General features: G+C 37.0%; 1 protein-coding gene across 1 annotated transcript in view; it reads left to right on the forward strand.

The window, feature by feature from the left end:
- MYO1E (myosin IE) overlaps nucleotides 1-20,501 on the forward strand; it is a 91,825-nt gene that overhangs the window by 33,142 nt on the left and 38,182 nt on the right. The window contains exons 5-15 of the mRNA XM_009643835.1: nucleotides 6,015-6,102; nucleotides 7,747-7,836; nucleotides 8,809-8,940; nucleotides 10,387-10,521; nucleotides 11,742-11,874; nucleotides 15,296-15,492; nucleotides 16,188-16,268; nucleotides 16,661-16,747; nucleotides 18,012-18,098; nucleotides 19,243-19,410; nucleotides 20,176-20,261. Coding sequence (XP_009642130.1) covers nucleotides 6,015-6,102; nucleotides 7,747-7,836; nucleotides 8,809-8,940; nucleotides 10,387-10,521; nucleotides 11,742-11,874; nucleotides 15,296-15,492; nucleotides 16,188-16,268; nucleotides 16,661-16,747; nucleotides 18,012-18,098; nucleotides 19,243-19,410; nucleotides 20,176-20,261 — 1,284 coding nt within the window. The remainder of the gene's footprint in view (nucleotides 1-6,014; nucleotides 6,103-7,746; nucleotides 7,837-8,808; nucleotides 8,941-10,386; nucleotides 10,522-11,741; nucleotides 11,875-15,295; nucleotides 15,493-16,187; nucleotides 16,269-16,660; nucleotides 16,748-18,011; nucleotides 18,099-19,242; nucleotides 19,411-20,175; nucleotides 20,262-20,501) is intronic.

The raw sequence follows: 20,501 nt of genomic DNA on the forward strand, positions 1-20,501 counted from the left end.
TTCCCTGTTTTATTTGCTTGAATCTATGCCTGGGGGTCATCCAGGCAGAGCTTTTCCTGGGTGACATGGTACAGTGGAAAAGTGCACAGGTGTGTCCTTCTTAGTATCAGCAAAGTGATGCAGGTATGTGGAAACTGTTGATTTTACATGTAGAAAGGTCAGCCAGGCGTTAACAGCTTGCTACGCTGAGCTATACTCCTATCAGAGCTTCCCTGTTCCTGGGCCCCTGGCTACAGCATGGTGCCATGTGAAACAAAATGCCCAGAGCTCCTATTCCCGTCTCTCATAGATCTGAATTGTTCCCTGAGCTCAGTCTTCCTTTTTGGAAAACTGTTGCCATGTTGCCTGTTGCCATGCTGAAGATACTAGTCCCATTTAGTCAAATTCAGACCTGTTAGGAATGGGTAAAATTGGGATTTATTTTGCTTTTTGAACAAAGTAACATCCCAGAGCCTGGGATGTTTCACATGAAGCTAAAATCATAGTGAAAACCTTTAGACTGTGGTGAACTGTGATTAAAAAATGTATTTTTTGATCCATGGCTAATGCCCTAAAGTGCAATGAATGCAGAGGGTCACATTTTCAGAGCATTGAGATGCAGATCTGAGATGCAGACTTACAGGTTTAAATTCATGTGAGAATTCTTGTGTTCAAATGATGGATGACACGCTCTTTGGATTGTCTGTGTTTTGTATGTGTGGAGTGAATTTTCTCTCTGTGTGCACAGCCTATTCAAAATCTGCTGGAGTTAATGGAAATCTACTGCAAAATTGAGACAAGAAAAATCATGTTTGCCAGGGACATTACAGAGAGTTCCTCTTCCTTTCTGCACGTTTATTTTTCCTAGGATTAGTCTTATTACAAACACTGTAAAAACTGCGGACTAGACTTGCAGGTAGTTTTCATGGTGATACTTGATTTTTTGGGACTCTTAGAAATTATTTTTATGAAATCAAGTAACTCAGCCATTCACAAAATTTATTTTGTTTGGTTGATACTTTAATCCTTTTGACCATGTTTCATTTAAACTGGTTAGATACATCCTGGATTTTCTGATTTTAACATCATTATTTCTAACAACTAGAGCTGGCTTAAGAATGAAGTTTCTTGAACTTTGGAATTTGTTTGCTTACATTTTATTTCATAGACCAGAAGGCACTGAAATTGCTGGCAGACTAGAAGCTCCCAAGATGCTGCAGCTCTTGAGTGAAATGAATGTTCTAGCTAGCTTCATGTCTACTACCACACCAGCAGTTTCACTTAATAGCTGTCAAGGACTTTACCATTTCTGCTCCTAAACTGGCAATTCTCAAAAAATTGAGATAGAGTTCTGTCTGTCTTCAGAAACACAGAAGTCTGCTGAACCTAAGCAGTTTCAAATAAACCCTTGTGTTTCAGTGAACCATAGTTTTTGCCATAAAAATTTGTCCTGTGGAAAATGAGTGACAATAACAATGTGGTTATTGTGAGGTGCCTGTTTGCTTCTCTGCTTCACAACTAGTCTGAATTTGGAGTGACTTCACTGAAAATCCCTGGTGGAACAGAAGGAGCAGAGCAAGCTAGTACAGAAACAAACCTAGTTTTTTCCTCCTTTTCCCCTCTCAAGAATGCAGATTTCCCCCCTAGAGAAAGGTTTGCAAAGAGAGAAGGTAAGAAATAAGGTGTAGACGGGACTGATTCACAGTCAAATCAAAAAGGCTATGCCTGGCTTATGGTGCTTGTGGAGTCTCAGGAATGGAGACTCAAGGATGATGGGGAAGGGGCTGGTGCATACCTGTGTCTTCCTACAGCACATGGGTTGGGCACCTGTGGCACTTACTGCTGGACCTGGGAGGGGACGTGCATTCCACGGGCCTAAACATAGATTTCCAGGCAGGTGAAGGAAGGTCTCTGCAGTGTCCTGCTGTAGTGAGGACCCTGTGTGTGTGTGAGGATCCCACCCCCTTTTGCCAGGACATGTGATTCCAGAATTCCAGATAATGCATTAAGATACCGATAGAAAAAGCTCATCCTCTTTGAAAAGCCAGTGAATGAACTAGGAAAGCAGATCCAAAAGAAAACACAGTTCTCTGACAGGCTGAATAGATAGCAACCAAAAGTAATCTTTTTATGTGATAATACTAATTTAAAAAGAAAAACTGTTACCAAACAACCTTTCCAGGGCCAGGGAAGCCTGTTTCATTAGTGGAGTAATTGCAGCATATATGCATTAAGAAAATTACATGTACGCATGTCTAATTATAGCTGAGGAGCCATGAGCTGTTTTGAATGGCTGTTACCAGTGTAAACAGTGAGGGTATTCATGAGCTGGGTTGGGGCTGGGCTGAGCGCAGGTGCGGAGCGTGTTCTTGCTTAGGTGGGAGGAGGGAGCAGAACCTGCCGTCGTCTTCCCTCATTCTGTATGCGCCGGGCAGAATCACCAAGGAAATCTACTCATCTGAGTAATGCAGTTATGCTGGAGTTTGAGTCTCATTAAGTTTATGTTTTACTGAGGCAGGATATTTAATTTAAACCTTTATTGAACCAAGCTCATAAATGCCTATTGCAGCAGACTGTTCACATTTCTTCCTTGCTTAAAAGGGCAGCCCTTCCAAACTATCAACAGAGAGTTGTCCAGTCAAGGTCTTAATTATGAAGGATTGTCTGCTGTGGCTTTCAATTCCTTCTGGACTATCATTGTCCTTTAATTAAGAGAGTGGAGACTATGATTAGTGTTTTTCTATTATGCAGCAATAAATTTGTTTCTTCAGAATGTTCTTAAGGTTTTACCTTTCTATAAAGTTGAGGACTGTATCTTCACTTTCTTTCTGTGATCTCTGCCAGGAGATGTTGCAGTTGCTTTAAAGCAGTTTTTCAGTCTTTGTTTGTAATTTTAGTTTACATTTTACATCCATGTGGCAACGTTTGAGTACAGTAAAGCTATGTATGATGACCACGTACCTGAAAAGACAATGCATCTTAAATACTACAAATATATGTTAATGGAAAGATTGTTTACCATCCCAACTGTTTTTGATGAACAACTCATGTCTATGTTAAGTCTATTAAGTTTAAAATTTAATATGAGAGTTCTTGTCAGCTTCTGTATCTCGGCTTTCCAGGAGACTCAAATGACTGATCGTTCTAAACCGTCTGTACATAATCTAACTGGAAATATGGTTGAATTGTAATGAGGAAGCAGTGGAAACGTAAGTCTAATGCAGTAAAAAGAGTTAGGTAAAAGCTCTGATTCAGAAGGCAAAAATATTTCCCTGAAGTTATCCTACTGAGGTTTCTCTGAACATAATTAGAGAAAATAAATTTTCTGTGTAAACAAGCTAAAAGCTTACCCAAACACATCAGAGTAGTTTATATATGCAGTGTTCTTTACTGGCAGATCCAAGAGTTCTTTATAAATATTTGTTATGAAAATTTCTACATTGTCCTGGCAATGTACATCTATATTACTTGTATTGTTTGACAGCCAGGGATACTTTTACATTACATGTCACTCAGAAAATTCATTTAAGAGAGAAGGAGGCTGTGTATTGGATCTGGCTTCTCTACTTTAGTGACTGATTATATTTCCTCTGGGAAGCAAGGAAGGAGCAAAAAATTGTACCTCTGTGTTTGTAGTCTTATTCTGATTTCAGCTAAGTGTTAATTGACTTTGCTGAACAAAATGTCACTTTTCTGAAGTAGCAAATAGTGCTAGAAGAAACAATATGTCTTTCAAAGCATTATCTTTTTTGTTACTGATTGAGACTATGCAATGTTTTTATTTTTAGCATGAAAAGTCTCTGAGAAAATTGTAAGTACCACAATCCACTTACCTTAAGCCACTATAACCATTTTTTTCAACCTTTAAAACCCTCTGAACTTCCAACATACTTAAAACTACCATGCTAGAAAATGATTCTTACGTCTTCTTAAAATAGCTTTAATAGCAGCAAAGCAGTAAGATATATGTGAAGAAGCTTCTGTATGAGAATCTAGAGCTGACTACCTGAGTTTTACTGGGGGCAAGATATCATCCCATCAGGTAAAGTTACTTCAGTTCATAAATATTGCATCATCCTGTTTTATCCTAGTTTAATTGGAGCAATTTACTGGTCTCTGATCAATAAAAGCATAAAACTGAAAAAAAAGCGTATGCATCTGTAAACCTAAAAAAAAAAAAAAATCTAAACTCTGAAAGGCAGTCTTTTGGCCAAATTAATTTAATATAAAGGACCACTTATATTGAAATAGGGACTAACAATAAAACGGAACTGTGTTCCTCCGGGTCAGTTTCTGTGTCTGTACTATGGAATGAGAAATACAAGCCAGTCTTAATTTGAACACACAGGAGAAGGATAATCTATGCATCAAAGAAAATCTTACAGAAACGTGTTACTTTTTTACTGCCTTGTAAATAATACCTGATCAGACTCATTCAGTGTTTAGCCCTGGATCCTCCTCTGCATGCAGTTGAAAACTGCATTTATAAACTCAAGAGTATGGTTGGGTTTAGATTGGTTTGTCTGTCTTGTTTTATACAACAGGATGAGCAAATTTACTGCGAACAAATTTTAAAGAAACGTTATTTTAATTATCGAACTATTGTTGATTTGAACTTCTAAATTACAGTTTGCCATCCAGCAAACTGTCTGTCCCTGTGAATGTAGTAGATACCAGTAATACGGGCTTTCTTCTTGATGCTTAGGAAAAGGTGACTTGGAATAATAAAAATCATGGCCTGCGCTTCACAGATGAGGTGCTCAAGAAGTATTTTTTTCACCTTTTCAAGGTTCCTGTTTGATCTGTAACGCTGCAGTCAGGAGGAGACAAAAGCATGAAAACATTTGGAAGCTTTAAAGATGTAAAATGGTATTTGCAGCTTGGCAGTTTGTGGAGCTTTTTTAGAATTAAACCTTTGGAAACGTCTCCGTTACTCCTTATGCTGATAAGGAGCGATGAGTTGACATTCACAGCAAGTCCTTTTCCTGTGCAGGACATGCTGATGTTTCTCTGGCAAATGTAGCTAAAATTTTTGCAGGAAAAGATGTGCATTTGATCCATATCCAGGAACAAGTAGGCGCAGGATAGAAAAGTCAACAATATTCACTGAAATTATACAGGAGCTTAAAGATAGCACAGATTTTCACACAAGAAAAAAAATATTTCAGATGTCTTTATGACATTGAACCAACATCCATGTGTTGGTTTTTTGTATTAGTATAGTTGTCTGGGTCAGGGTCAAGTCAAAGCCAACTTGCACCAAGATTTTCATAAGTCTGGAGGAATTCTGTTGAAATTAAGTTAGCTTTAAGGTATGAAATAAAGCATGAGGTTGGATTGCCTGGCATGCCAATGTTCTTCCCTCTTGGGAAGCTTGCTATTTGTGAGAAGGCAAATCTACTGATGTTGTAAACATTATTCACCGTTGAAGTGAAATATTATAAAGGAAGGAAGGAATTGTGAAAGCTAGTATGGAATATTAAGACTTCTTGTACCCTGTGTCAAGAGGCATAGGAACAGGAAGGTAGTTCTTCCGTCATTCAGGATGTGATTAATAATGTCTCATTATTTCATTCAGGAACACCTAAAACAAAAGAATCCTGCAATGAAGTAGGTATCTAGCATGGCATTCAAAGCTTGCATTTTGGAATGAGTTTTTGTGTTAAGAGCTGAAATCCCACTAAGTTTAGATGGGAATTGAGTTACCACACTTGTTCTCTTTTAAGCGTCTTGGTTTAATTATATTTATTTCTCAATTTACGTAGTTTTCTGACTTTGAAATCCCACAGAGATTCTGGTGTCCATGCAAGATGATGTATCCAAAATAATTTATTCACAAACATATCCAAGTACCATGCTGCAGTACTATGGCAGGGTCTATATATTACCAGCTTAGCTGATGTAAATATGGTATATATTTATTATTACTCATTGTTAAGGTATCTAGTCTTGGTTAACAAGATAAACCTCAAATTACTCCATTCTAGAGTTGTTTAAAAACTAACAGGTATGTTTTTGTGTTCCTTTTTTTGTAGCGGGGAAAGTGGTGCTGGAAAGACTGTAGCTGCTAAATATATCATGAGTTACATCTCCAAAATTTCAGGAGGTGGCCCTAAAGTACAGGTGAGTTGATAGAGAGTAATACTGAAGCATAAGCACAGTCTGCAGATTTACTTCGGAAGCAGAATGACAAAGGTCTGTCTTAGCAGACACTGGCAGCCAAGAGGCACTCCACCGAAGAAGCTTGTGGGTGAGCAGCTAGAAATACATTCAAGCCCTCAACAGCAGAGAGGCAACGAGAGTGAACTGCTTGCTTGCGGATTGCTGGGCTGTCTGTGTGATTGGAGCCATATGAGGGAAATCCACAGACCCAGAATCATCTCTGCTAGAAGTTTTGTAGCTCTCATGATGAATTATGCCTACAAGCATTTTTTTGTTTTAGTTAAAGTGTAAAAGGTACTTTAATTAGTGTTCTTAACCAGATTTAGAACAACCATTGGTCTCCTTTTACTAGGTATGTGGGGTTCTTTTCCTCCTGTGTTGGCGTTCTATTGAAAACTTTTGGGCTTTTTGGGTTTTTATTACTTCCATTAAATCTCTGATTTTCATGCATACGTCAGACAGCCAACAGCGGGAACATCATCTTGTTGTATGAGGTAATCTAGTCAAAATTAGAGTATCTGAGGGCTAGCTGAAACAACCAGTAGTTGTTTTTGTTAGTAACTCTACTACCAATGTCTGCTCCATCTATCGAAACCTATTAACTAAAGCTAATGGAGTGAATTGGCTGTAAAAATTCCCTTAATGACATTACAGCGTCATTCATTGACTGACAGGCAGTGGTAGGTGAGTAGTAGCTGCTTTTACCGTCCACTCTTTTTGAGTGCTTACTGTTAGTTTTTGCTTTATGGCAGTCTCTGATGTTGAGTGTGTTCTTTGTTCTATGCTTAGTTTTGCGCAACAGTGATACTGGAAACATTGCAGAGAATAACTCAGTAACCAAAAGAATGATCCAGGGAAAGTATGCATTGTGTTATTTTTGGAATAAATATAATGATACTTCATAAGTAAATATTTTGTTTTATTTAAGAGATTCCAGCTTCATGTACAAAATTAAAAAATACTCTTAGTGATTACAGTTGATGAAGTTGGTAAGTTGCATAAGAGCATTTCTTTTGAAATAAAAATCAATCTTCTCTTCACAACCCAGCATGCTTTGGGTTTGTTCCAAAGTTAATATCTTGTCCATACTTCCAATTTCCAGGATCAACTAAAGAGAACTTTATTGCTTTCTAAGACAGCAAGATAGCAGCATCGCTGATCCCAAAACAGGTTGCTGAAGCACTTGCAGATTTCTAAATTTCACGCTGCTCTGACTTCATCAGTTGTGCTTCCAGACCCCCATAAAGATTTAAATGCTCATGTGTAAGAAGGAAATCGTTTAAAATCTAGATGATGAAAAAAACAGATCAATTTGCGGGCTGTGTTGCGTGGCAGAGCAGTGAACAGAAAGACCAGTTTTTTTAGCCTTAGACATTTTGTTCAATTTTGTAGGAATTTCTTCAAAAAAGTAGGAACTAGAAGCTCTGAAGAAAAAAGGCAGTTAGTTAGATTCTATTCCTTATCAGATAAAGAGGATTTCTTCCAGATGCAGGCCTTCTTGTTTCCTTAATATATCATTTAAATGTCATGGTTTTCTAGAAAATCAGCAAGAACTTAAAAAATGCCTATTTCTGAATCTACTTCTCTTGTTTCCTAAAATTTTAGCATGTTAAAGATATTATTCTACAGTCCAACCCTTTACTGGAGGCCTTTGGAAATGCAAAAACTGTACGGAACAACAACTCCAGCAGATTTGTAAGTCCCTCTACCTTTATTCTTCCAAATTCTGTGCTGTTACAGAGATGGTATTCAGGACTATAATATAAACTGACTACGAATGAGGTAAATCTAAATAAAATCTGAAGTGTGCTTTAAAACATGAAGTGTCTGTTGAGAGGCCTGTATTTCATTCTGTATAGGTTGTACATTTGTTTCTCTTACAATATATACCGGTCACAATTTATTTATAAAATGTTCAGTCTGCAAGCAAATAACTTATCAGCAACAAAATGGCCAGTTTTCCAGATCAGTAAAATACATGCAGTAATATATACTTGAAAAAAAAAAATCAATAGCTTTTTTAAGAATTGATGAAACCATCCTTAGAGTTGTTTGATGGAAATGTCTTTACTAATATGTACAGAAAGTAGGCAGGAATTATTTTCAGTCTGTCAGTATTATCTTCAGTATTTTATAATTTGAAATGACTTTGCTAGATCACATACTATAGGTTCCATTTTTAAAAGTTACACATAGGCTTTACAAATTTATTACAAATTTGAGATTCATTCTTCAGCCAATGTGAATGTAATGCAATTAATGTCTCCTTGAAAGAAAAAGAAAATTACTTTACCTTTCTTCCAAGCAGAACACAATGTATTTACTATTGGTCATAAATATGTTAAATGTACTTCCCGTATAGGTGAGCCTTATGGTTTCCTTTATACTAAGCCAGGGTCTCAGCAGTGAAAAGAAGCCACTGACTTCCTCTCTACATTTGCGTTAACACATGACATGTTACGCCGAGTCTAGCGCCATTTAAATGCAGGAAGAAAGGTAGATACATGATAGTTCAAGAAGCTAAGCTGAGGTTATACCTTGAGGCAGCTGTGTCACTGCATCCATAAAGATTAAATACCCTGGTAACCCTCCCTGAGATATGGTACAAGTGCATGATTTCAGATTTGTATTTACCAATCATTCAACAGCTTTAATTATTTCTTGCAGGGGAAATACTTTGAAATCCAGTTTAGCCCAGGTGGAGAACCAGATGGAGGGAAAATCTCCAACTTCCTACTGGAAAAATCTCGAGTTGTAATGAGGAATCCTGGGGAGAGGAGTTTTCACATTTTTTACCAGGTCAGAAGTGTACAGGTTCTTTCTGAGTTATTTAAAATAACTAGGACCAGTTTTTCCTTTTGATTGAAAAGTCTTGCTCAACACAGTGAGGTTACTGAATGCGTACTCAAGAAGGTAACCTGTGTATCACTGGGAAGCTTCCTAGCATGTTAAGACACCATCTACCATAGACCTACCTCACTGTCTTTCAGCTCCAGAACAGAAGGACTTCGGTATTTCAAAGGTCTTGCTTGGAAATTCACTGTGAACTCCAATATGGAAAAGCCCAGTAGAATATAATAGAAAATAAGAACGTTTCCAACAGATTTCTTTTTAAACTGTCCTATATAATTACACCTTCTGCTCTGGAATTCCATAGCACAGCTGTGAAAGAGAGCTTTGATTCTCAGTTAAGTTTTCTAGGATATTTAGGATAATATCTCTTTGCTGAATCCTCCAAGCATATACCTGCTTTTTCTATGTTTCAAAAAGCTTTTCTGGTCTTCACTGATCCTTGACATGTGAGTTCCTTATCTGCTGAAGTGCCATTGATCAAGCTTTACAAAACTAGACTAAAGACAGTGTGTTGTAGCTGACTGTAAGCAGCTTCACATAAAGTTGAAGTGCCATTGCCAGGATGAAAGCTGAGTTGGAGCTGGAATTGCTCCAGGAGCTGTGCATTCTCCTCTTCTGAGGTATATGAACAGTTTGCACTGTCCTGCTGATTTTCCCCTGTGGCTTGGAGAGAGGCTTTTTGACACAGGAGTTAAAAGACTATGGGGTTTTGACTATTCTCTTCTGAGGTCAGTTTGTTCCTTCCTCCCTATTGCAGCCATGTCTGTGCACAACTGTGTAGACTTTACAGAGGTCTGAGGAGCCTCTCCTCTGGCATCACAGAGAGTACAGGAACCTTTTTTAACTACTCTGTTATTTATTCTTGGCCCTGGTGGCCTAAATGATGCTAAAGAGGTGTGATTTGAGCCATGCTTCAAATCAACATAGTATTGGAGGAGTTCAAAACTTGCTTAACATATGCCATAATGGGCATAAAGGATACTTGGCCGAGTCACAAATAATGCTTTCTTAGTATGTTCTTTCAACTCTGCCGACCTTTCACTTGGCATGGAAAACACGGTGCTCCTGAGGATTTAGGTAATACACAGCAGATTGGAAAACCTGCTTTGCCTTAAGCTTCATGAGGTAAAGATAACGGAAGGCATTCAAGTCAGTCACAGTTTTTGCTTTTTGTTAGATGTGGAAGTTAGAACTAAACCATTCATGGGAATGGGAATGAAAATCTGGTCTTTTGGGTTAAACAATTAACAAAACATAGGCAGGATACATACCTGGCACAGCACTAGCCATATCTCTCCCAGTAATTTCAGGTTCAGTCACCTGTTTCCAACCTGGCTCATCTCTGCTGAAGATCCTTGTATGACACCTAATTTGGGGATTTTTATTCTGCAGCTAATTGAAGGGGCCTCCTCAGAACAAAAAAGCAGTCTTGGCATTACCAATATGGACTACTATTACTATCTGAGTCTCTCTGGGTCCTACAAAGTCGATGACATCGATGACAAATCAGATTTCCAAGAAACACTGGTGAGTTTTTTACTCTATGATTTGTATAGTGGTGGATGTAAGTTCATTTCACTGTCCATTTGTAGCAAAGACACTGATGTATTAATGTGGAAATGATAAATTAATGAGAAATTAATTTTATTGATTAATATTTCAATTATATTTTACCTTGAGGGGGAGATATGTTACCCTGAAGAGGTCCTATGTTGCAGCCTAACAATCCTGAGAAGGTAGATACTTTTTATAGAAAGGTGTTTTGTTTTCTGTTTGTTCTTTTTCAGAAGGGTGCAAATTTAATGAAATTTAATTGAGTGCAGATAATCTGTAGTATGAAAAGTGTGAAAATGCAAACACAGCGAGGAATTTCCATTAGAAGAAAATATAGGGGAGTGCCCTGTTTTAGCCAAATTCCTAGTGGTGACTGATCTTCCATGCCTAGTTAAAACTGTGCAGATGAAAGGCTGGAGGAAGGGACTTAGAAAGCATAGATTCAGTGCTGTTGCCAATTCATCGTGTGACCTTGATGCAAGTCATATCAACTTGCTGGTCTCCTGTTATTAGAAATGTACTATTTGAAATAAGTGTATAAACACATCTTATTTATATATGTAGCATATATAAATGCCTAAAAAAAAAAAATTGTTACTGTTGTATCCTAGCCAATTTTGTATTTTAGAGAAAGTCAGTTGAGAAGACATTATATAAGTTACCATGTACTGTAGACTCCAAATTATTTGGATTATTTGGATTATTTTCTAGTAAGTGGCTGAAATTCACAGCCTAAGCCAGACAGACTGTGCTGCTTTTTAGAGTCGTTCAGTACAGCTTCACAGTTCTTAGTCTCAGTGGATAAAGTGTCTGTCAGAAGGAACAAAAACATTGTCTGTTAAGTTCATTGTTTCCCATTGTGCAAGGAAACTATTTATTTTTAGTGTGACACTTAAGAGCAGGTGCTTGTTTTTAGAAACTTTAATTTTTCCAGAATTTGTTTTGCTAGCACATCTTCTAAATGGTGTAGATGCTTCTGTATTTAATTAAAAAAATAGAAAAATGCTGAAGTAGGGCATCTGGTACCTTCAAACTTCAGTGCAGGCTGTAATGAAATTTGGTTGCCTTAAGTACTTGAATAGTTTTGAAAAACTCAGATTTTTAACATCAGAACTTTAAAAGGACTTCTATGACAAGAGTAATTGAACAGATTCTTTGACTGATTTAATTTTTTTTTTTCTTTTTCTTCCCAGCATGCAATGAATGTGATTGGGATCTTTGCAGAGGAACAGGCATTGGTGCTGCAGATAGTGGCAGGAATACTGCATTTGGGAAACATCAGCTTCAAAGAAGTTGGCAACTATGCAGGAGTGGAGAGCGAGGAGTGTAAGTACCTCTGGAAACTGTTATAACATTAGCAATGGCCTGAAACCCAGATAGCATAAGGTGAACAGCAATACTAGTGGTACTGAGGCCTCTGTTTTGTCTTATACAATGCCACTGACTTAATGGGAGTGCAATTTTGCATTTTGAATTTAAGAAATCTTTTTCCAGCCTTTGAGTGTGAAATAATAGAAATTCTAAGAAAAGCTTTCAAGCAAACTTGAACTCTGCTCCTTTCAATGCAGCAGCACGCATTCATAAAAACACTTGTTTCTAACGTGGTTTGTCTGACCTTGTTGCTGTGTGAAAGCAGCTACCATCTCACAGAGTAGCCCCAGTCTCAGATATGCAGTCAGCACTCAGGTATGTGTGTGTATATATATATGTGTGTACATGCATCCAGAAGTGCCTTAAAAATTAAATTCAGAACCTAATTGAAATGCAGAATTTACATACTACAGGTATGTTCACTGTCTCAAATTTCTTAACCCATACCTCATTATTAGGTAATCTACCATGTAACTTATTTCCTTATTATCTCCTTATCCACAGTGCACTGTCCTTGCACCCTTCACCTCTTGCTGCTGTTTTCTATCAGCTGGGCCCACATCAGCAAGATGTTGAAAGATTAATAGATCTTGAGTTTTAAACGATCTTTGTCAGGATCTATACCTTCCATCTAACGTTGATTGTACGCTACCTTGATAGTTTAAGGACAGAGTGGATAACTGCAACATACATAGTAGCTTATACATATCTATTTGTTCTCTTAACTTACTCCAGAACGGTCCTTAGTTTAGGAAAACTGCATTTGTTTAGTTTTAGGTAAGTTAAATATCAATAAAGTGTCTTGTGCAGTCAACTTCCCACTCAACTGCTATTTGTTTTAAGAAATTGTGAAATTAGAAATTAAGGTTAAAAATTAGTAATTTTTAATTTGAGAGACTAGTAAGTGAACCCAAATAAAAACATTTTGTGGCATTTTATACATCCGAAGGAAAGTATAGGATATTTTATATGCCTTATGATTCCAAATGAACTACTGTGCTCCCGTTTAAATCATAGTATTAAATCTTGCAATGAAATCAAGACACTCAATAGCCAAATGAGATAGATACAGTGTGTTGCATCAAAGACTAACAAAGTGAAAAGGCATGAGTTGAAAATAAAGTTGGTAAATGGTATTTCTGTGATGAGCCAATTATGCCATATTTCTCTTGCTCGCTGGGATGTAAATACAAAAGTTGTGTATGAATAATACACTGAAAAAATTAGCAGATAGAATGAATATAGAACTTATTCATAAACATACTGCATTTTAAAGAAGCGAGAGAAGAAAAAGCAATGTCTAGTACAATTTTGGCATTATGCAGTTGCAAGTTGGGTTCATTTCTCTTTCCGTTAACGCTCCCCCCAGTTTACTGTTTGTCCTAGCCAACTAAATAGTAAGGCATTTATAGCCTGGATAGCCACGAAAGAGAAAACACAGTGAAAGGCTACTGATAAGTCATGCTTTGCATAAGTCTGAAATAATAAAAAGATTTCGGTGAATAGTGTTCTTGTTGTTATATAGCCAATTGCAGAAAAGCATGCAAAGGCCATTCTTCAAGACACCAAAAACTCCAGTCTCTTACTCTGAGTCAGAATCAAATCTATACAGACCATTCTTGACAGACATTTAGACAAATACTTCTTTAAAACTCCCAGTGGTTACTACTAGATGGTCTGTTACAGTGCTTGATTATATTAGTAGTTGAGAAAAATATTCTCATTATTTATTCTAAATCTTCCATGTTGCTAATCATGCCAAATATTACTTTTTCTCTGCTGGACACATAAAACAATTTAAACCATCCCTCTTTACACTTGTATTGAGAGATTTGTTTTTCACTTTCTGAAAACAGATGAAGTGAATCTAGTCTTTTCCAGCTTTTCTTCACAGATGGTATGTAGAACTGTTCCACAGAATGCTGTTGATTACTTTTTGAGGATCGTTTTTTCAATTACATACACATCCTGCTTTATAGTAATTTCTAGATGGTAATTCTATGGTCCCTATCTAGGGAAAATAATCAGGCATCTTAAGAACATGAAGTTATATCAAGTCATGTCCAGCTGTTCTTCCTTTACAGTAAATTACTAGCACTGTGAAGGAAGAATTTCTGAGGTATGCGTGGTGGTTCTTACCATTGTACTATCTTTATAAATTCTTACATTAGTATTGGCTAAATACTTAGTCTGGCATCTCACATCAAATATGTGAGCATATTTGGTCTATAATTGCCTGCATTCTTTTCCATTTTAAAGCATATGATGTTTGACCTTTTCATGTGCTCTTCAACCCGAGTACTCAGTGAGTTACCAGAGATGATGCCAGTGACTCAGCTTTGGTTAGTTGTGTGGTTCCTAGTACCCTAGGGTAAATTTAATCAGCTTGCTGATGGTAATAAATCAGAATGCAGAAAGCTGGTGGCCAATTACAGTTTAAAAAATATTTTTAGATTAACGTACTGAAGGGTTTAGCAAAATCATGCTGTGATGTTACAGATGTGTAAAGCACAAGAGGCTGCTGCCTTAGTGATCATTTTGCATCCTCCTCACACCAATAAAGTGGATCTGAAAGCAATGAAACATGGAGGAAACACTGTTAGAGGATTATGTGGTTTAGCAGAGGTGCAATACCAACTCCAAGAGCTGCCCTTGGGAGCTATTTCTGTATGTGTTCAAGCCATTTCTTTTTTTTCCATTTTTCCATTCCTTAAGGTGTGTGACACCTGCAGCTAACATCTGCACCATGTGCTAAGAATGCACTACTAGACTTGTGGCTGCTTATTGCACAGATGTATTTTTCTGCTTTACTTATAAACAAGAGAAACCAGAATTTGCAAAGTACTTACAGGATAAGGAATTAAAAAACCCAAACCAAATAAACGGCAAGGCAATTGAAAACTTTTTGCAATATCCTAACTTACAAGGGAAAAAATATTAGGAAGCAGATAGCATACTCTTTATCGTATTTTGAAGATTTCTTGGTTTTACAAAGAATTTTCAATGATGTCAATTTTATTTAATGTGTGAGCTCTGTGTTTTATTTCCATCTCCTCCAAGAGTGATGCATTTGAACCACATAGTTCAAAACTATGACCTTAGCAAGCTTGCATGTTTGAAAGACTGAAGGTACAGAAATAGCCAACTCTTTTACTTTGAGGTGGTTTATGTTAATTGAAATCCATGTAAGTGAAGAGTTGAAAATGTCCTTGGGGAGCTTAGGGAAATTTTAAAGACATAAATCCCTCCTCTTTCTTTATAAGCTGCATGACTGATTACACCATTGTTTATTAGAGATACAGTTAATTTTTTTTCCTTCATTCTGTACTGGTTTAGTCTGTAAGCCATAATCCAGCAACCCTGATCTTTCTTGCAGTTTTGGCTTTCCCTGCTTTTCTCCTGGGAATTAACCAGGACCGCCTAAAGGAAAAACTGACCAGCAGACAGATGGACAGCAAGTGGGGAGGCAAATCTGAGTCCATTAATGTAACACTAAATGTGGAACAAGCCTGCTACACCAGGGATGCACTGGCCAAGGCCCTTCATTCCCGTGTTTTTGATTACTTGGTGGATGTAAGTTGGATTTGCTTGATTCTACTGAAGTATCAAAACAAGTACAAGTATGCTAGGAATGTTCCTTGCATTGCTTTTCTTGTCTGTCATTTCTTTCACCCAGTACATTACTTTGCCTAGACCTTAGCAGCAGCAGTTCAGAATGAGATCCTGGGCTGGATCAGTGGGGTAGAAACCTTACCTTTGGCCATAGATGCTGGCTAGATGAAGCAGAAGCCTTTTCCGTGGTGGCACTGCTAGTGTCTCAGAAGTCTCCCTCATCATGACAGCTCTGTAATTCCCACTGCGTGCCTATATCAGCACTGACACTGCAAAGTAGGGGGATACAGAAGCAGGTGAAAAGGTTCACAGTACCATCTGAAAAATGCATCAAGTATCAGACTTAAAGCTGTTCTTTTTTTGTTGGCTCCTTTTCTTTAACTGAACCAGTTACACCAAAGGGGAAAGATTTTTACAAACAGTAGATCCAAAGGCTCACTAACCTGGAAAACAGGATAGTATACTGTTCATTTCCTAGCTGTTAATAACACTTTATTAAAAAGTGAAAGTAAAATACCCTATGACATATATTTGTATTTCATTCAAATATGTTCTTTTTGAAGAAACCCAATAGTCTTACAGGATTTAAGGAAACAAATATATCTTTTAAATATATAAACTACACTTTCTTTTACATTTTGTTTCTGTTTTATTAGTCTATTAATAAGGCTATGGAGAAGGACCACGAAGAATACAACATTGGTGTCCTTGATATTTATGGCTTTGAAATATTCCAGGTAAGGCAATGCAATACTCATGGTTTGAGCTGATCTGACCTGGGAGAATTTTTTGTTATTTAGAGGGCAAAAAAATCTAAACCAGAAAAAAAAAAACCAAATCCTGTGGCCAGAATAAAAGTGAAAAAAAAAACCAAAACCAAACCAACCCAGCTTCCTGGACGTTGAGTTCTCACTGTTAACGTCTCACTTAATAAACATGAAGTATTGAAGAAACTTCAAAGAAACTAGGTCATTGATCTTAAAAGAAAGATCTGAGATTACACAGATTTAAAGTCAGCAACCCATCCATCATTGCCAGTGTTTCTTTGAAGCTTATTGCCAGCATAACTGAGAATTATTGTGTATATAAAAGCATGAGACTAATTTTTAAATTGTTTCCTTTTCTATAGAAAAATGGTTTTGAACAGTTCTGCATCAACTTCGTTAATGAAAAATTACAGCAGATTTTTATTGAACTGACACTGAAGGCAGAACAGGTAACCAGACATCTATTATTTTTGAATTCATAAATGAGCTATTGCTTTTTCAGTTGGTGGAAAAACTGAAGTTTCATCATCTGCTAACAGTAAAATTTGCCTTGTTAAGCAAGACAAAGGAAAAAAAAAAACAACTTGTTTTTGGCTAACCCTAAAACTAAACCACATCAGCTACAGACATTTATTCTGTAATACAGTGGCACAGAAGTGAATCGTCATACGGTGTACTAATGCAGTCATATGACTCTGCCCAGACTTGCTGCCCATTCTGACTCATTGAGAGAAATGGAAAACTGCAGCTTGGTTCCACCCCTGTGCTTTTGTTGGACATGACACACAGTTAAATGGGAACACTTTTCTTAGTTTCCTCCACGCCCTTTTTTTTTTTTAAATATATATATGAATGAAATAGATTACTGAGACAAATAGAAAAAATAATTCTGAAAGTATTTGCAGTTCTCTGCTCACAGTCTTACTGCAAAATGTCCCTTTACATGACTGAGCTTCTGCATGGGAGGGCAGGCAGAATGCAGCTGAGACAGGAGCATTGTGTACTGTACGAGCTCAGGCCTGGCACCAACTTCAGGACAATGTTTTCAAGAATGCACATACACAATTGCCTTTGTATAAAAGTAACTGATCATTGCAGTTGAGCACACAAATGGCCCGCTAAGTGTCTAGCTGAACTCATATATATGCAACTGAGTGGATCAGTTTAATTAACTTTTAGCACGTATTTTTTCCCCAGTCAGTCTTTAGATATCTTTGTGGTTACAGTAATTGTGTACATAAATAAAAAGTAGATCTGTGTCTCCATTTCAAGTGCATTTCTAAAAGTGTTGTTTTGGGGGTCTGATCCTTGATATGCCTGTCACAGTCTTAATTTTTGAAATAGATTAAGATATGGATGCTTGGGTGCACTGTCAAGATACTGTAAAAGTCACTTTGTTACTATTTGCAAAGTGCTTTGACAATAAATGCACTGATTAAATATTCCTGCTCTTCTCAGTAACTACTCAAGGGCTATGAATGACAAAAGAATATGTGGGGAAAACAGAGAAGGATTCCTAGTCATCTCTTAGGCAGCGGAGAGCTGGGTTTAACTATCATTAGGGTCTTTCCTCCCACCTCCCCCCCAGTCTTACATTTGACAAGTCTTTCTGAGCATGAGTAGTGCAGAGTTTGTCTATATGTAGTGCATTGGAAATCGAGTGCTACACCCACAGTGCAAAGGCATATTTGCATCTTTCTTTTTACTTACCAGGAAGAATACGTGCAAGAAGGAATTAGATGGACACCAATAGATTACTTTAACAACAAAATAGTGTGTGACCTTATAGAGAACAAAGTGGTAAGTGTTTAGAACAAACAGATGGAAAAAACAACAAGATTTTTCTCTAAAATATTTGGGCAACTGCTTTGCTGTCAAGAACGTTCATAGGAGAAATGCAAATACTGTTGTTCAGTTACTGAGTCATACTAAGCCTATATATAGATCTTACATAAGATGTCTTATAAGAGCTTTAAGATACATGTCATCTAAGATATCAACCAAAAAGAGAACCATAAGATAGCATGATTGATGTATGACTAAAAAAAAATATAATGATGGAAATTAAAATTTTATCCACCTAAATTTATCATGAACTTTATGACGTATTTACTGTACATCAGATAAGGCTCTCTGCATCCCTGGGAGATGTATTTCAGTCTGGGGAAGCTACAAAACCAGCTTCCTTTGAGGTGATGTCACAAATTAAGCAGGAACAAGTGAAGAGGAAGTATTAGGAAGTGTTGTAGACAAAAGAAATTTTATGTCTTTGCTCCACAGAATGTTCTGCAGTTTAAAGTCTTAATGTTCTGATTTGGGATGATGACAAATGTTGAGTTGTCCTTTAGGACAGAAGTAGGTTGTTTTTCAGCTAGGTCTTTGTCCTCATGTAAGCCAGACCATTTTAACAATAGTTCAAGTACTATAATAACTTGTGCTTAAATGCACGTCAGATTTTGCCCATCTCCTATCTGTATCAGGATAACTAGGAAGAGGATAGGATTTCTGCCACAATCTTAGATATTCAGCTCTAAGTTTGTCAAACTACAACATGTGTGTTTAAATATTGCCCTCAGATATGGGTTTATCATTTGGAGGAATGAGAAAGATTGCTTTGTGAAGGAATTAAAAACTGAAACAAATGTTGGGTACTTGGGGGGTTTTGTTTTATTTTTTAATGGCAATCATTTTCTCCTTCTAGTTTCCGACTGTCTCACTATCATTACACAAAGTGGCATCTCTCCTTAAATTATTTGCATACTTATGTACAAATTAATCTCTATTGTGAACTCTCCTGATTGGGGGGAATTTTTCCTGCTGTGAGTTTGCTCTACTGTTTTTGTAGCCAAGATCATTTTCTGTTTGGGGGTAAAAAACTGGCATCATAACTTTTTTTTCCCCTCACTTCTTTTGCTGTTTTTGTTATTCTTCTCCAATGCATTAGAATCCCCCAGGGATTATGAGTATTTTAGATGATGTGTGTGCCACAATGCATGCAGTGGGAGAAGGAGCTGACCAAACACTGCTTCAAAAACTCCAGATGCAGATTGGGACTCATGAACATTTCAACAGCTGGAACCAGGGATTTATCATTCATCATTATGCTGGAAAGGTAATGTGGAAAGTCATAACTGAATTCTGCATAATGTATTTATAAAGAACAGCAGTAATGAAAGGAAGGGGGAAGCCCTGTAGAGGGCTGTTTTGATTTTAAATAGCCAGATTATCTCAGGAGAAAGTGTCCTCCTTTCACAATGTAGGGAGCTTAGAACAAATATACCCTAACATATGTCCCTTACTTTAGGAGAGGTGAGACTGGGCTTTGCTGCTATCAAACATACTAACCAGAACTTAATATTAAGTGTAATAAATAAATTCCCCTAGTCTTATGAATTATAATATTAATTGTTGGTTATAGTAGCAGTAAATTTAAGGAATTCAGATATAAAAATGATCTCTAGGTGACGACATATCAATAAAACTGGAAACATAATGTGCAGTTCTGTCTTCTTTCGGTTTATTTCTTAGACTGTTGATGATTTCCTGCAGTTATAGTTAATAACAGTAAACCCTTATTAAGCAAAAATTTTTCTTCAATGAAATTCAGTGTTAAATTAACTTGTATCATATTCCATTCACTAGCTCCCTAACAGTCTTTTTCCCTGAATTTAAATACATGGATGAAAATCCTTTATGTTTGTTGTGAAAGAGTTAACTAATAATATATGCAAAGATTTAGTGATCATTGCAGTATCTTTAAGTTATACCAGACTAACCAAAAAGTACAGAACAGCTACTGATAAGGACAGGATTTAAATTTTCTTTAATTATTGGGTTCTCAACTTACCACAAACAATCAATTTCCACCTTGGCCCAGGTATCTTATGATATGGATGGATTCTGCGAGAGAAATCGGGATGTTCTTTTCATGGACTTGATTGAACTCATGCAGAGCAGTGATTTGTACGTAAGCAAAACTTGCTTAAAGCTAGGAATAACGTGTTAGTTCAGATGGATGCAAAGGGCCTGACTTCTCTACTTCGCAACTTGTGAACTCATTTGTATAGAAGTGGAAATAAGACATCACTGCAGTAGAACAGTATCACCTGCATTGTATTGATCTTCATTTTCTGCAAATCTGAATAAGTAAGGTACTGCAGTGTCAGAATCAAATGGTATAAAGACAGCCATTTGTTTTGGCCT

The sequence above is a fragment of the Egretta garzetta genome, unplaced genomic scaffold (genome assembly GCF_000687185.1).
Source record: "Egretta garzetta isolate BGI_Z169 unplaced genomic scaffold, ASM68718v1 scaffold287, whole genome shotgun sequence".
In the NCBI taxonomy this organism is placed as follows: domain Eukaryota; kingdom Metazoa; phylum Chordata; class Aves; order Pelecaniformes; family Ardeidae; genus Egretta; species Egretta garzetta.